Below are 16,968 nucleotides of genomic sequence, written 5' to 3' on the forward strand. Positions count from 1 at the left end.
TATATTCCGTTTTGGGCTAGATCTGAGCGAGGATTTTTTTTGTTTTGTTTTGTTTTGTTTTCTAGTTTAGTTAATTATTTTATTCCAGTTGTAACTATGTTTCTACTAATCCACACCATTATGATGATTTTATCTCCTATTTGAAAGTTTATCTACGCTTTAACGACGATTTTTGGTTATTAGTTTGGTTTTAAGATTAATAGAAATGTTGGCGAAACTTTCATGTTTGTTATCTCTGACGACGAAATTTCTCATCAGAATCTTCTTAATTAATTTGTTCGGCGACATAATCTTCGTAGGTGATTTTTCTGACGACGGAAACAAGAGATTTGAGCAAATCAATCTTATTTTGGGAGCACATCTTTCTAAAGAAAAAAAACAAATAAAATGGTTGAAATTTAATTCCGAAAAAAACCATTTTTTCCTAAGATGTAATCGGGTCTTGTCCATACTCCTTCTCTTTTTCTTATCGAATTTCGAAGATTGTCCTATATGATTTTGCTTCTTTATTTGAACTCATTGTAACCTCCAATCATCGTCACCCACTCACCAAGCAAAGAAACATTTAAAAATCTTTACGCCAGACTTCCCAAAAAAAAAAAAGAAGTACTCTGCTTCTCCCTTTCAAATCCGTCGGCCGTGGGCTCAGCTGTATGCTATGCCGTCGTAAATATAAATGATGCGGCATTAATCAACGGTCAATATTATCTAGTTGACATAAGCGGCTCCCACGTTGTCCACATAAGCTAAACGGCATTCCAAGGATTCGTCCTTCTTTCTAGAATTCTAGTTCTTGTAAAATCTCGCTTACGAGGAAAAGAGAAAGAGTTGATGCAGAGAAAGAGAGGACGAAAATGGCGACCGAGTTGACTCGTTTCGAAGATAAAGTACTAGAAACAGTAAAATGGTGTCAAGAGAGAAAAGACCCATTATTAGTGTGGGGTATGGAAGTGTCCAAGTGTGTTAAAGAATCTGGTTTATTACTTCCGAGTACCGAGTTAGGGCAAATTTTAGTTTCGAATCTTTGTTTTGCAAATAATAATCCTTCTCTTTGGAAGTTTATTGATCAAGCGATGTCTTCTGGGATTCTTTCTTCTATCCAAATTCTGTCTCTTCTTACTGCCAGGTATAAGTTTCCTGAATCAGTAATTTAGAATATTTTGTAGGGTTTTAATAAAAATCTTAAATTATATGATGGTTTATGATAATGATTAGAAATTAGGTTATCCCAGTTGCGTGTAATACGATAAAACATTTTAGTGATTCATGTTATTATTAGTTCTCTTTTTGCTTACCAGAAAAAGGAAAAGAAACAAATGGGTTACACTTAAGTTGGCGTTTAGATGGGAGAAATTTCATGCGGGTGATAGTAATTGATTGTGACGATGGATGAAATTGTGTCTCCTCGAAATGATTATAGAGTTTAATATTATATTCAGTAGTGGTGGATGTATTTAGTGTTCATTTACTCGATGCTCTAAAGTTTAATGGTTTTGTTTGGCTTTGTTAGGATTGTTTAGGTTTATTGGTAAGATATTTTTTTTGCATGGATTAGTTGAATATTCCTCCTGCTAAATGTGTATATACGATGAGTCGATGACCTTTTGTGGTGGTTTCTAAATTGGTTGAACAATCCTCATCTCCACGACTAGAATAGGTTGTGAGTTTTTCACTTATTGTTATAATTCTGCTACTGTTTTGAGACTTATTTACCTGTGGTTTCAACAAATGTTAGGGTGGTTCCAAATCGACGGACTCAACCAGAGGCATACAGACTTTATCTTGAGCTTCTAAACCGATGGACCTTTTTGCTTGCTCAATTTGGGACAGATCTTTGTAAACAGAAGTATGTATCTCTATCCCGTTTATTGCCGACCTAAATGTTCAGATCCCTTTAATTGCTAGAAGTATACTGTTATATTGAAGAAACTCTTCTATTCTCAGGCTATGCAGTTCACTCATTTTTAATTAAATCGTATCTGTTCAAGTCAGGGTAATAGTTTTTTTCTTTCTTTCTGCTATATAGGAATAGAAATAGATCTGTAGTAACTATCTTGCAGAATTCTTTTACGATCTTGGGACCAAGTATATGTATGAAGGACTTACTGTAATGTTACTCAGCTTCTTCTAACAGACCTATCTGTTCTTTTATTATCCTTCTGTAGGATAATAAATTCTGTTGACGATGCTCTTCAGCTTTCACACACTTACGGGATGCAGATATCGGAGCTTGGGCATGCATTCGTGTTGTTCTTTTTCAGCATTATCATTGGTTTAGTCGATTGCACATTTGATGATTGGGGTTTGCAACCAATGTCTATAGACAAAACGAATAGCATATTTGGAGTTGGAGAGCATCAGGATATGGACGTAGACTCTAAGGGTACTCTTAATGATAAAAGAACTGAACATCGTGAGCAGCTGCGCAAAGCAAATGCTTTTACAGCTATTGAGATATTGGCGAAATTGACAGAAAACAAAAAGGCGACAACCCTACTCCGTCTTGTTCACTTGAACATGTATGAACTACAAACCCTTTTGATTGTTGATTCTCTTGATAAACTTTCACAGTAACTTCACTTTAATTGCTTAACTAACATCAAACTGGCTCACTTGTTTATATAGAATCTAAGAATTTTTCACTATTACTATCTAGGACCATTCATTTGAACAGTCATGTTGTTATATACGTAATTACACTGTTATTGTCCTAGCACTTACTTGGATGCCCACAAGTTAACAATTTTCATGTTACTTGAATCATCTATTTTCTCTTTCTCTCTCCCCATTATGTGTTTCTTTTTAAATAACAATCAGCTCATGGGAATACAACTGAATAAGACCCTTTTTTCCCTCCTTTTTCTTGTGAGAAATAGGCCCGAAAAGTTCAATGGGCTTCTGCAAAGACTGCAATTCGTGGAAACACATAAGTTGGTATCACCACACTTGAAGTCTGCAAATCAGTTTTTGGTAAGATTCTCTGCAAACATACAGAAAGCCGTGGATATGCAAAGTCAGTTGAATAAGCGCCAGCTTATTGGAGCGCTGATTGATGTTGAATCATGTAGCTCTTCCTCATGTTGCAATTTTGGAGCACATCGGGCTACTTGTTGGGTACCTTTTGACATATATATGGAAACTGCGATGGATGGGAAACAACTTCCGGTCACATCCGCCATTGATATACTTACAGGTATGTATTGATAAACCCAAAAATAGAAACTGATATGCTTCCAGCTAAGTCATCCATCACATGCTTAACAAGTAGTTTATACATTAGATAGAGTTTGAGTAAGCAAAATAGGTTCGACACTTGTATTGGTACCGGAGGCTGGCAAACAGTGATATGTTCTGTAACTGGAAATTCTTATGCTCTAGGGGAAAATATAATTTGATATGCTCTGGAAAAAAATAAATAATCTTAAATGTATTTCTCTGCATAATGATTCAAACTGAATATGTTTGACGATCAAACTGCAGAGCTAATTAAAACACTCCAAGTAATTAACAGATCGTGCTGGCAAGAGACTTTTCAAGCACTCTGGGTCGCAGCCCTTCGTCTTGTTCAGCGAGTTGAGTTCAATCTGCATCTTTCGTCAAACATTTCGTCTTGAACCGTAATTGGTGATTAACCAATCTTTTTCATCTACACTATTTTGCAGGAGCGTGATCCTCTAGAAGGGCCATTTCCGCATCTTGAACCACGTCTATGTGTTCTCTTATCCATTACTCCATTGGCGATTGCTCGAGTTTTGGAAGATGCTGGGGAGATGCCTTTATCTTCTCTTCAGGGAGGCAGTGGGCCCGGGAATACTGGCGCTGTTTTAAATCATGGGACTGATGGGAAGGGTCTAGTTTCAACAAGACAGGGGCTAATCTCTTCACTTCGAAATCTTGGCCAGTTTTCTGGGCTTCTATCTCCTCCTCCTTCCGTAGTGATTTCTGCTAATAATGCTGCCGCAAAAGCAGCGAACTTTATTTCTAATTTCAAGAATGGGAGTGACAGTTTTGGTGGCAGCATCCATGGTGATACTGGTAAATCAGGTGACTTTCTGAACGTCCAAAGTTGACACTGTCAGATTTTTGTGTATACTGTCCCGTCTATTTTGACACTCGCTTATGCTGGTATTTGGGTTTCAAATGGAGTCTGAGGGGGACCGCGTTGTTTTAAGCTTTTATAAGCATTAGGCACATATCAGATTTCAACGAAAGTTTGATTGTTATTTCTTAGAACCATTTGATGTTTGGGTGAACTAAATAACGAGCATATCAGTCTAACAAATGCTCATCCTTGGGATCATATCTTGCGAGCATCATAGGAGGAGCAGAGGTGTAAAAGCAACCGGGGTGTGTAACGTCTGTTTAGAGAAGTCATGAGGACTAGGAGGAAGTAGAATATCTCTCCCTGTCTAGTTGCTAAATGCTGATGCTTTCTGTAATTGTTTTCCTTTGACAGGTGGGTCCATGCTGCATCTCATAGTAGAAGCTTGTATAGCGAGAAAGTTAATTGACACATCGGCATACTTTTGGCCTGGTTATGTATCTGCATCATCAGTAACCTCACTATCCGATGCATCACTAGGCCAAACATCTCCTTGGTCCACCTTCATGGAAGGAGCTCCATTAGTTGGTCCCTTGAAAAATGCTCTCATTGCAACTCCCGCTTCAAGGTATTTCCAAAAAGTATGGTGAGAGTGTTTGCATTAGTGATTTCATCATCATAATATTTTATATATGTCGTTTGTTTGGTTAAGCTTAGCGGAGATTGAAAAGCTATATCATATTGCTATAAATGGGTGCGAGGAGGAAGGAACAGCTGCTGCAAAGATTCTTTGTGGTGCATCTCTCAGTCGTGGGTGGAATATTCAGGTATCTGTTGTGTTCCATGGAATTTTTCACCACAACTCCCTGTGAAATTCTGATTTGCTCAAATCATGAGTATAAGATGCGACTGATCATAAGATTATAGTTGTCATCCTTAAAAAGCTAAAAACTTAGAAAAACATATGTTCAGTGAATTCAAAATAATGCAAAACAATTGGTGTTAGAATCTTTTGCCTTATGGAAAGATGTTGGATAAACTAAATTAATTATTGTATCAACTATTAGCATTGTGATTTGCTGCATATGCTGTTTTTAGAACCATGTCTTCAACGGCGACCATGAAGTATTTCATTGAAAAATGTGATTCAGAACTGAAAGGTTTGTTCTTCAGATCCGAGAACCTTTAACTGACAGTAATTTGCTGCTATTCAAAGGTGTCCTCTGAATCTAAAAACATAAAGTAGGGTAGGGAGATTTATTTAGCAATCTTAGAAGTAATACCTTTTTCGACTAATAATAAATCATTTATGCTGTTATTGTAAATATATGATAGATATCTTGTAGGTAAAACCTTAACCAATAAATGGGTTCTCTCATATCCTTACATGATTCATTAGACAGTGTCCACAGGAAGGCCTTTGTACTTGTCAAGCATGAGATGGTTGATTTCCTTATTCTGCCAAAATTTTCTTGAGAAATATGCATCCCATAGTTGAGACAGATGAGATGTTGTTTTGTAAGGAGTACATAATGGGTTATTTTGGAGTTACCATGATAATCTATTAGAAACACTGAACTTATTATAGTTTCTCTGATTTTTAATTTAATCTTTTGCTGGAAGTACTGAGAATATGTCCGGAGGAACCTTATAGCTAACAAGTGAATTTCTTTATCTTTAACATGAGCAAAGGTCATGGAAACGTATACATTTTGGGTTATGAAAGAAACAATGGTTCTGTGGGAGAAGCATGATCCATCCATGGCTGCTGAAATACTGTCTGCTTATCCAACTTCTAATCAGACTTTTGTCGCCATCACTTTATCTTTTGCAGGAACATGTGGTGAACTTTGTTCTGAAACTTCTCTCTCCTCCCGCGCCTCCTAATTTTACCGGACCTGGGAATCACTATGTTGAATTTATGTCCATGCTGCATTCTGTCCTTTTTGGGATTTGCTCGATTGATAGTGTCCATATTCTTTCTTTGCATGGTGTGGTAAGCAAACACTCTCTCGTATTCCTCTGCTAAATATGAACCCCAAATTGATGATATACTTGTATCCATATGCAGAATGATTATTAACTTGGCTGATGATCTTTTACATACAATTACAGATACCAGAAGTGGCAGCCTCCTTAATGCCACTTTGCGAGGCTTTCGGATCAATTGTACCAACATCAGGTCAAAAGTCAAGTTTATGTGATGATATCTCGGCATCAACAGTATTTTCTTGTGCTTTTCTCTTTCTTCTACGACTCTGGAAATTCTATAGGCCCCCGCACGAACACTGTATAACGGCTCGAGGAGGATACACTGGATCCGAGCTCACTCTCGAGTACCTGTTGATTTTGTATAACAGACGCATCACTTCACAAAATTCTAGTGCCATGGATAAACCTAACCAAGTGTCAAACCCCTCTGAAGCGTCAACTAAAGCAGTATATATCGACTCATTTCCACAGTTACGAGCTTGGTATTGTCAAAACAAAGCTTGTATAGCTTCAACTCTTTCTGGCCTCAGCAGTGGAAATCCGGTCCATCAAGTTGCTAATAAGATATTGAGTATGATTTATTGGAAAATCACTAAAGGGGGAGCTATCTCTACTAACCCTTCAACACTTTCAGGAAGCAGTGTAAGTGGATCTCCTGCAAGTACAGGGGAAGATACGTACCAAAGACCTGCACTTCCTGGATGGGAGGTTTTGGAAGCAATTCCTTTTGTAATGGAGGCAATGGTAACTGCATGCGCACATGGAAGGCTCTCGTCACGGGATTTAATAACAGGTCAGTAAAACCAATCATAGTCATAATGCAAAAAAAAGAAGAAGAGAGTTTCAACCTGTAATTTAATGGGTATCCATTCAACCATACAGAAGACCATTTTTAATATGTTTCTGCACTCTTGATCTGCGTGTATATTCCTTACAAGCACTCTCCCATGCAGGTCTAAGAGATCTCGTGGACTTTTTACCAGCATCTCTTGCTGCTATTGTCAGTTACTTTTCTGCTGAAATTACTCGTGGTGTCTGGAAACCTGTGGCAATGAATGGAACAGATTGGCCTAGTCCAGCTGCCAACCTTCTTGCAATTGAGACCGAAGTGAGGGAAATTATTGCTGCAGCTGGTGTTACCGTCCCCAGTTTTTCTTTAGGTACATATATATTGAAAACCTAGCTATCTTATTTGAATTTGAGTGAGTTAGTAGTAATTTAGCAAGCCTTTATTTTCAAGACTCAGTTGAATTGATTGATCAAATGGATTTTCGCATATCATGCATTCTGTATATCCAGCACTGAAAGATGATTTAGGCATTTAGCATATATACTGCATATATCACTATCTATCCTATAATTATTTTGTCCGAGCTGTGTCTACTTTTGACAGCATAAATAATACTAGAACTTGCTATATATTACATAATTTCTTGTAGATGCTGACACGGCTTCTCTCTTGCAAACTGCATATGCATTTTATACCAATATATACTTGTTTTCGTTACGAATGTATTTTGGCTATCTTCAGGAGCGGGAGCACCAGTTATGCTTCCATTGCCAGTGGCGGCCATGGTCAGTTTAACAATAACATTTAAACTCGAGAAGAACTTGGAATATATACACGGGGTTGCAGGTCCAGCCTTGGAAAATTGTGCTTCAGGTTGTACGTGGAACAGCATGAATGTGATTGGAGCTCTGTGGGCCCAAAAGGTCCGACGGTGGCATGACTTTATAGTGGTGTCGTGCTCTCGCTCTGCCTTCAAGCAAGACCAAGGAGCGGTTGCTCAACTTCTTAAAAGCTGCTTCACCTCCTTCCTTGGTTCCCCACATGTTGCAGCTTCTCCAGCTGGTGTTCATGGTCTTTTGGGTGCAAGTATCACTGCCCCTGGGAATCGTCCACATATGGCACCAGGTTTTCTCTATCTCCGTGTGTGCAGAATGGTGCAGAATAACCAGTTCATAAACACCGTGATTTTAGGTTTAGTAGTAGAGACGGCCCGAGAATCAGCTTCAAAATGGGCATGTACAAGTTCATCTCGTTTGAAATCTAGTCGGGCATCGTTAGCATCTGCTGCTGCTAGAGCAAAGGAGGTGGCCACGTTAGGTGCAAGTCTATTATGTGTTGCCGGCGGAGTATCATTGGTGCAGTTGCTGTACCAAGAAACAATACCCACCTGGCTACTGTCAGCGAGAGAAGGTGAAAGTAAGGGTGTTGGCCCAATGTCCTGTATCTTGGAAGGATATTCAATGGCGTATATGGTGATCTTATCAGGGTCTTTTATCTGGGGGGTCACTGCCACAACCTCCCCAGGGTGGTTCTCAAGGTGGGCAAGTGTTGTCAGGGTGCACACAGATTTTCTTGCAGGGGCTTTAGAGGGTAACATTTCGCTCGGATGTGATCCTGCTACATGGAAAGCCTATGTTTCTTGCTTTGTCGGATTGATGGTGAATTTTGCTCCATCATGGATCAGGGAATTGAAGCAAGAAACTTTGAGGAAATTAGCCAAAGGACTGAGAGGATGGCATGAATGTGAATTGGCTCTTGCCTTGCTCGAAAGAGGTGGACCTGAAGCAATGGGTCATGTTGCCGAACTTGTCCTTTTTTCTGATTGAAGTCATGGGTTCATGTACAGGTCAGGGTTTACCTGCTAGAGTTGTAATAACAATTGATTCGAAGCCAATATATACATGTTCCAAAATGCAAATGCTGAAGGCTCTTCCTATTCTAGCGCTAGATGTTGATGACCTCTAGGACTCATCCGCCAGATAAAAGTAAATGAATCAAAAATTTCGTTAACCATTAGATTTTTGGTTTCTTTCTTTTTTCTTAATTTTCATTCTGGTGATAACATTGGTGGTCTCAAAGTAATTCAGACTGCTGCACAAGGCCATCCATGGAATATGTAAACCGTGGTGTCCTTGAGAGGACTTAAAATGGTGACCTTTGAGGAGTCCGCCTCTCCAGCCTGATCATTTTATTCAGAACTTTCAACCTGAGTTCTACAATGCTTCTGACGAGTAAATGTGTAGGTAGCCCTGACACGAAAAGTAAATTTGGAACAATGTACAAATGGCAATTTCATTTGTTAAAATTTGAAATGAAAATGAAATTTTGAATGCACGTTTCTAAATTTGAGATGAAAATGATAATGTGTGAAATATTTCACTTTTTTCATGATTTGAATTTTCAAATTTCAAATTACAGCGGCATCAGAATCCAAGGCAATAAAATCCCTTAAAATATTAAGAGCAACTGCAGTGGACGAGCAAACCTATAATTATGGTCCATGGACGAGATGCAACGGGACGGAGTAAAGACTAAAATCTGGACCAAAACCAAATTCCAGACCATATTTGGTCTGGGACCAAGACCAAAACTATATATAGTGGAGCGGATGTATAATCACCGTTTGTCATCGGGCGTGTATATAATCTACGCCTGTTGTGAAACGTACGTAAAGTCACCGCCCTATAAAGAGGCGTGTATATAAGTTACGCCCGGTTCAGGCGTTGCTGAAATGTTCGCCCGTTGGGACGTTGCTAAAGTTTACGCCCCACGCCAGGCGTTCATAAAATTAACGCCCCATTCAGACGAAGATTATACAAACGCCCCAGCCCGGCGTTGATATTGTTAACGCCCCACGCCAGGCGTATATATAGTTAACGCCCCATCCCGGCGTTGATATTGTTAACGCCCCACTCCAGGCGTATATATAGTTAACGCCCCAGCCCGGCGTTGATATTGTTAACGCCCCACGCCAGGCGTATATATAGTTAACGCCCCATCCCGGCGTTAATATAGTTAACGCCCCACTCCAGGCGTATATATAGTTAACGCCCCAGCCCGGCGTGATATTGTTAACGCCCCACGCCAGGCGTTTATATAGTTAACGCCTGTTGTTGAGCGGACTTAATAGCTCCGCCCCAAGCTTGAGTTTAAAAAAAAAAATTTAAAACGTTAGACAAAATTGATTTTGAAATTTTTTTATACCGTTGGTAATTCGAACGTTGAAGAAAATGGAACGTTGGATAATTTGGAACGTTGGAAAGTTTGGAAGACATTTTGGAACGTTGAAAATTTCGGAAGAAACACCTATATATACACATGAGATCCTGTGACATTTTCCCACGACTAATACTTCAAACTATCTATCACACCAATAAGAAGAAATATTATTTCTGCTTTCAAATCATTTGGAAAATTTTCACGGATTCGCTTACAATGGCACCAAGAGTAGCACGAGGTCCAAATTTTACGACAATCGAAGATGTAACAATGTGTAAAATTCATTTATCTATATCTCAAGATTCTAGTGTTGGAGCTGATCAATCAGAGGCGACGTTGTGGACTCGTATCAAGGATGATATTGAACTTCATTTACCTAATAATCCAGAGCGGTCTTGGAGTTCTTGGCAAAAACGATATCAGGGAATAAGTAAAGATGTGGCGTTATTTTCGGCAAAAGAGGCAAAAGTTGAAGGTGAATATCATACTGGATGGGGTCCTGAAAAGAAGGTAAGCATTCTTGATTTTTCGAACAATTGTTTTCTAATATTTAATAAGCGCCCATGTACTTAAGTGTTTTTAAAAACATTAACAGCTTGAAGAAGTTAACAAGAGGTTCAAGGAATGCAACGATGGGAAAAAATTTAAGCACGAAGAGTGCTACCCAATTGTGTTAGAAAATATAAAATATAATCGGCGATCGACTTTTGTATTCGATACGACGCATGATTTGGACACTTATGAGAATAACGAGGAAGATGATGAAGGACCGCAAACAACAACTCAAGGAGAGACCGGTAACGACACAGATGGGGGAGACATAGAGAACACATATCTTCGTAAGATGGGGAAAAAAGCAGCAAAAAGATTGAAGAAAACAGGGAGAGAGAAATCCAGTCACCAAGAGGAATTGATGGGAATAATTATTAAAGAACAACAAAATTTCAATACTCATTACCAAGCACAATCAAGATTCAAGATGGAACAAAGAGCAGCAGAGTTTGCAGCAAAACAAGCTGAACATGCGGCAAAAATAGCCAAGCAAGCTGAAGACGACGAATTTCGCATCATTATGATGGATCTTCAAAAAATGGATCCTGTACAACAAGAGTACTTCCAACTTCGCAGGGCGGAGATAGTTCGGAATAGAAGAAACCAATCTTAACACAAAGGCGGAATAGTTCAAACCTTAATTATTTCTCCTATTTAGTGATTAGTAGTATTATTAGTATTATTATGTTTTAAATTTCTTATTATCTGAACAATTAGCATTATTATTATGTAATTTTTGGATTTTAAATTTACTTCCGTTGATTTGAATTAAATTTCTACTTTTTTGAAACATACGACCTTAATTAAAACTTGAGGATGTTTACATACAAAGAGATAATAGAATGTACAACAAAATCATTTGGGAAAACTTGAGGATGATTACCAAATTTAACATAGAAAGGAAATGACAAACGACAAGTTTTAATTCCCATATTCTGCCCATATATATTCGATCAAGTCATCACGCAAGCGAATATGTGCATCTTTGTTACGCATTGCACGTCGGCGTTGCTGAGCTCTAATTTGGGAAAACTCGTCACTATTGCCTCTTAATATATTAACCGGTGCTGCGTTGCTACGTTGTTCATAAACATGTGGCCAGTCACCGGGTAGACGCTCATCCTCGACTATCATATTATGTAAGATAATACAAGTTTTCATGATATAGGCAAGCACATCTGGATTCCACATTCTTGCAGGTTGTTTGATGATTCCAAATTGTTGTTGAAGTACACCAAATCCCCGTTCAACATCTTTTCTTGCACCCTCTTGCATCAATGAAAATATTTCCTTTTTCCTACCAACCGGATGTTTAATGGCCATAATAATAGTAGGAATCTCTGGGTATATTCCATCACCTAGATAATACGGCATATCATATGAATGTTCGTTCACCTCATAGCTCACCGGCGGTGCTTTTCCTGTTACAACACTTCGAAAAACATATGAACGGTTCATAACATTAATATCGTTGTTAGAGCCGGGCATACCAAAAAAAGCATGCCAAAACCATAGGTCATACGACACCACTGCCTCCAACACGATACTTTCGCTCCCTTTATACGCGGTGTAAGCCCCAGATTCTGCCGACGGACATTTATCCCATTTCCAATGCATGCAATCTAGACTACCCAGCATCCCAGGAAATCCCCGGTCTTTTTTTTGCTTGAGCAACAGTTAAATATCACCAGCCGTTGGTTCACGCAAATATTCTTTCCCATACACATTCACAATCGTCTTACAGAACCTACGAGTAGCTTCCAGCACAGTTGTTTCTCCTATGCGTAAGTACTCGTCTATTGCATCTGCCGCACATCCGTAAGCTAACATTCGTACTGCTGTTGTTACTTTTTGATGAGGGTTTAATCCTAAAACTCCACAAACATCGGGCTTTTGAACAAAATATCTGTTTGCATTGGTAACACCTTCCACTATCCGGTTAAACAATTGTCGACGCATTCTAAATCTTCTGCGAAAAACATTGGGTGGTTGGTTTGGGTACGGAGAGAAATAGTCGTTCCATAGAAGTTCAGCCCCTGACTCACGATCTCTTGGTATTCTGATACGAGTTTGAGGCCATTTTGAATTTGTAACAAGGACTCCCAAACTAACGGCCATGTTATTTTGCATAATTGCTATTGCATCATCATCCGAGGAATAAAAACTACTATTAGAAGAAGAAGATGAAGAAGAAATAGAAGAGCAATAATGAGCGGTTTTCTCATAGTGTTCCATTACTATATGAAGCAGAAGAGATGTATTGTTATTCATATATTGAGTGATCAGGTCTTTAATTTATAACCCATTTTCAAGAGCATTAAAAAAAACAAAAATAGATATTTTTTTGGGTTCACGCAAAAGTGTTTTCCAAAAAAGATAAAGTGTTTGTCAGTGACCTGATATGACTATACTATATATGATATGACTATACTATATATGATATGACTATACTATATAAGATAAGAAAAGATAACTCCAAAGACAGGTCATCTAAATAGTCATAACAAATTAACCCTTCATATTATCATTATCCGAAGTCAACGATCTTGGTGCCATAAAAGGCATGTGCGTTCTCAGATTGGTATTGACTGAGGACATTGTTGAAGCTGATCCTTGATTCATACAACTCCAAACTTGTGATGGCATTGTTTGGGAAAAGGAACCGTATCCAAGGGGAGGTTGGACAGTGTGCGGCATACGGAAAAGAGATAGTTGTTGCTGCAAATCAACGTTCGCATTATTTAGCCTTTGTATTTCTGCTTCTTTCGACATAATAACGTCCATCCTCTCCTTCGTTTGTTTTAATGTAAATTCGCGAAATTGTTGATTAAAATCAGCATTTTCTTGAAATAATGTGTAAGCTTCATGCTGTCAAGAAAAAATAAAATACATAAGTACAAATATACCAACAAAAATCGAACGTACAATAAAAAGTCGAAAGTACACTTACGTGGGATAATAGATGTGGAGGAGGGATATGTACATGTTCAACAGGTTGTTCAATTGGGTCCGTATACAAGTCACCGACATACCCATATGTTTGGGCTTCCCAAATAGGATGAGTCACGTAATCTTTGGAGTTGGTTACCATTCTCCAGTATTGTAAATATATATCATAATCTTTAACAACTTGCACTATCTCTGTTGCATCGACCAAACCTTCTTTTTTTAGGCGTTCGGCTTGAATATTGCCAATATCCCCTATAACTGTGTGTAGTCTTATAGGAACAGCGAAAGTACAATGGTTTTGCCGCCAACACCTTTCACCAAGATACATGTTGTGCTGTACAGTTAGAAAGGGAATAAGAATTTAGTAAGTATGTTATATAGAAAAAAAGTATGTTATATAGTAAGTATGTTATATAATAAAATTTAATTATTAACTCACAATGCCCATGTAAGAAAATATATATCTCGAGTCTGATAGCCGCGTAGCCGTGCATCCCATATCAGATGCAAGAACTTCTCTGTATGATTCCCATGGGCGCCATGTCACTTGTTCAGCAGTAAGCTTACTCAGTAAATCCCTACAACGGAAAATATCATTTGTATTCTTCGGTACATTCCATTTAGAAGATACGGGCCATTTTTGTTCTGTACTCGCCTCTGGGATTTCTGGTCGACATATGCCCAGGTATTCATACCCCCAAAACTACTCCATCAAAATAATTAGCCAATTTAATAACTTAGCAACAAAATAAACAATGAGAGGAAAAATAACTAGATTGAAAGAATACCTCTAATACTTGGAATGGACCACATAGTGCCTTCTGTCTCCTCCCAGATAAACGGAGTGCCGCATACAATTTCGAAAACGCAGCACCACCCAGTCATACGTGGATACTACATCAAGATTTTCAAAAGCAGCTAACCATCCAGCATCAATATAAGTCTTTGCATTAGAAAAGAAAAAATGTCCCAAAACATACATGAAAAAGGCAATTGCTACTCTATGAGCAAGGGTGCTATCATTTTCAGCCGCAACCAACTTGTCTTCGAAGAAATATGACCTTAAATATTTAATTGTAATTGAATTTGAAACCCACGACGGTGCTTTTGGACAGAGCGTGACATCTTGGATATCCGGAAAGATATGCTCACGAACATGTTCAAATTGGTACTTCCCCGAATCATAAGGAACATCAGGCCCATCACCGATACTCAGTCCAGTCAACATGAGCCAATCTAGGGGGTGAATCCCATCTCACCAAATGGGAAGTGAAAAGTGTTTGTTGTATCCCAAAACCGCTCAGCAATATAATCAACCATTGAATGGTTGGTTTCGCTACATTGTATGTCCAGTAAATTTTGCCATCCCGCTTTTTCAATAATATATTTAGCTCTAGGACAGTGTTGTGAAATAGTTTGATAGTGATGAATTACCGATGCCAAAGATCCACGATGTTGATACTTCAATTTGTGCTCCCCTGTAAATGTGATGTCCGTAGTAGCGTGCGGTTTATCATCTTGCAGTATAGGAAACCTCCCTAACCGGGGAATATCAACCTCCTTAATTGTACCAGTAGGGATTAAGTTATAATCCTCTTCGGCTACAGATTTTTGTTTCTTGTTCGTCTTCATGCGACCATTGAACCGCGCTGTGAATTTGTTCAACATCTGTGCACACACAATATAGATGCAGTTACATTATTAAAAGACCAACCCTCATTAACGAATATTTTTATTAGTCCATCACCATTTATATTCCAAATACTATAAATCCTTAACACAAACCATATCAATTCCAAATTCTATAATTCCACAAACACAAATTAAATCGTCACCGATGCATTTCGAAAATCATTACAAGATTCCACAACCCAATTTAATCACTTCAAGATTCCATAAAAATCACTAAAAAATAAATTCCATACTCACGCAATTAGCTCTTCTACATATGTAACTCCCAAAATTTACATAACTACAATTTACATAACTAAAATTAATCACCTCAAAATTCAATAAAAAAAAATACAAATTCAATTATTGGTAACCATATTCACATACAACATGCAGAAAAGCAATAATCAATCCAATAATTTACATAACTACAATAATTTAAAATTAATCCAATAATTTTAAAATTAATCCAATAATTTACATAACTACAATTATTGATAACCATATTCACTGAAATTAATTACCAACAGACAACATGCAGAAAAGCAATAAAAGGAAGCTCTCAATTGAAATAGGTTGATTGAAACAGATGAAGGGTGAGAACTATTTCCCACATAATCTACATAACCACAGATTTTTACAATACCCAAAAATTATAAATCTATTCCGCCCACAAATTAGATCTTCTATAACGATTTAAAAAAAAAATTTAACCAAATTTACATAAGCAGCAAATATGGTTTTTTTTCACATACATATTAATCTCTAAAAAAACATAAAACACACATACCCAATTAAATTTAACCAATTTCATATTCATATTTGTTCGTTAAAACCCAATTTTATATAAACTAATTTTAACAAATAAAACCCTAAATAAATTATACAACAATATGGATAAAACAAAAGAGATTAAGAAAAAAAAAACATACCTCTTTTGTAACCCGGGTTCATCAAGTATCTCGTTTTTTTCTTTTCTTTTACTGCTCGTTACTGTGATGTGTTGGTTTAGAAGCTGTGTTTGTGGGCGGTAGAAACAAAGAGGAGGTAGAAAAGAAAAGAAGAAGATGGAGAAGATTAGGGTAAAGGGCAAGTGAACACGTGGGCTATACGTGGTGGTTAGAGATTGTCTGGGCTTTAATTTCACACGTGCTCGATACGTGTGTTAATACAAGTCCAACACTATACGTACGCCTTCCATGAGGCGTTGATTCCTTCATTCGCCTGAGTGAAACAAAGCGTTGATTATACGTACGCCTGAGAGAAGAGTGAGGCGTTGATTATACGTACGCCTGAGAGAGGCGTTGATTATACGTACGCCTGAGTGAGGCGTTGATTATACGTACGCCTGAATGAGGCGTTGATTATACGTTCGTCTGAAACAGGCGTTGATTATACGTATGCCTCAAAACAGGCGTTGATTATACGTACGCTTCATTCAGGCGTTGATTATACGTTCGCCACACCAGGCGTAGATTATACCTACGCCCCTTCTCCGAGCGTGAACTATATGTACGCCCCACAACCGGCGTATTCTTTACCAACGCCCCACAACCAGCGTTAACTATATCTCCGCCCGGCCCAAACGAAGATTATACCAACGTTCCACATGCAAGCGTGGATTATACATCCACCCGACTAAATATACTCCACTTCCTTAACGTGACACTACAGACTAAACTCAAATTTGATCGTTTTTTTTGGTCTTTGATCTTTGGTTTTGATCATACCAATGTGGACGCTCTAAGAAGAG

General features: G+C 38.1%; 1 protein-coding gene across 2 annotated transcripts; it reads left to right on the top strand.

Moving 5' to 3' along the window:
- Positions 1 to 707: 707 nt before the first annotated feature.
- On the top strand, positions 708 to 8,760 carry LOC113321125 (mediator of RNA polymerase II transcription subunit 33A-like). Of its 2 annotated transcripts, none has more exons than XM_026569008.1 (12): positions 708 to 1,126; positions 1,736 to 1,846; positions 2,166 to 2,519; positions 2,877 to 3,193; positions 3,481 to 3,572; positions 3,663 to 4,044; positions 4,457 to 4,670; positions 4,755 to 4,869; positions 5,877 to 6,038; positions 6,158 to 6,827; positions 6,988 to 7,194; positions 7,566 to 8,760. In XM_026569008.1, the coding sequence occupies exons 1-12, from the start codon at positions 855 to 857 to the stop codon at positions 8,648 to 8,650; spliced, it is 3,981 nt and encodes a 1,326-aa protein (XP_026424793.1). In that variant the 5' UTR covers positions 708 to 854; the 3' UTR covers positions 8,651 to 8,760. The 2 variants fall into 2 exon arrangements, with proteins under 2 accessions (XP_026424793.1, XP_026424794.1); XM_026569009.1 differs by lacking the exon at positions 708 to 1,126 and adding an exon at positions 1,329 to 1,528.
- Positions 8,761 to 16,968: the final 8,208 nt, after the last annotated feature.

Source organism: Papaver somniferum, chromosome 11 (assembly GCF_003573695.1).
Source record: "Papaver somniferum cultivar HN1 chromosome 11, ASM357369v1, whole genome shotgun sequence".
NCBI classification, from domain to species: domain Eukaryota; kingdom Viridiplantae; phylum Streptophyta; class Magnoliopsida; order Ranunculales; family Papaveraceae; genus Papaver; species Papaver somniferum.

What these genes read in the sequence shown, in the direction of transcription:
- LOC113321125 (XM_026569008.1), top strand. Translation starts at nt 855, where the DNA reads ATGGCGACCGAGTTGACTCGTTTCGAAGATAAAGTACTAGAAACAGTA. An exon ending in CTGTCTCTTCTTACTGCCAG is followed by an intron (nt 1,127 to 1,735) that starts GTATAAGTTTCC and finishes AACAAATGTTAG; the next exon opens with GGTGGTTCCAAATCGACGGA. An exon ending in ACAGATCTTTGTAAACAGAA is followed by an intron (nt 1,847 to 2,165) that starts GTATGTATCTCT and finishes ATCCTTCTGTAG; the next exon opens with GATAATAAATTCTGTTGACG.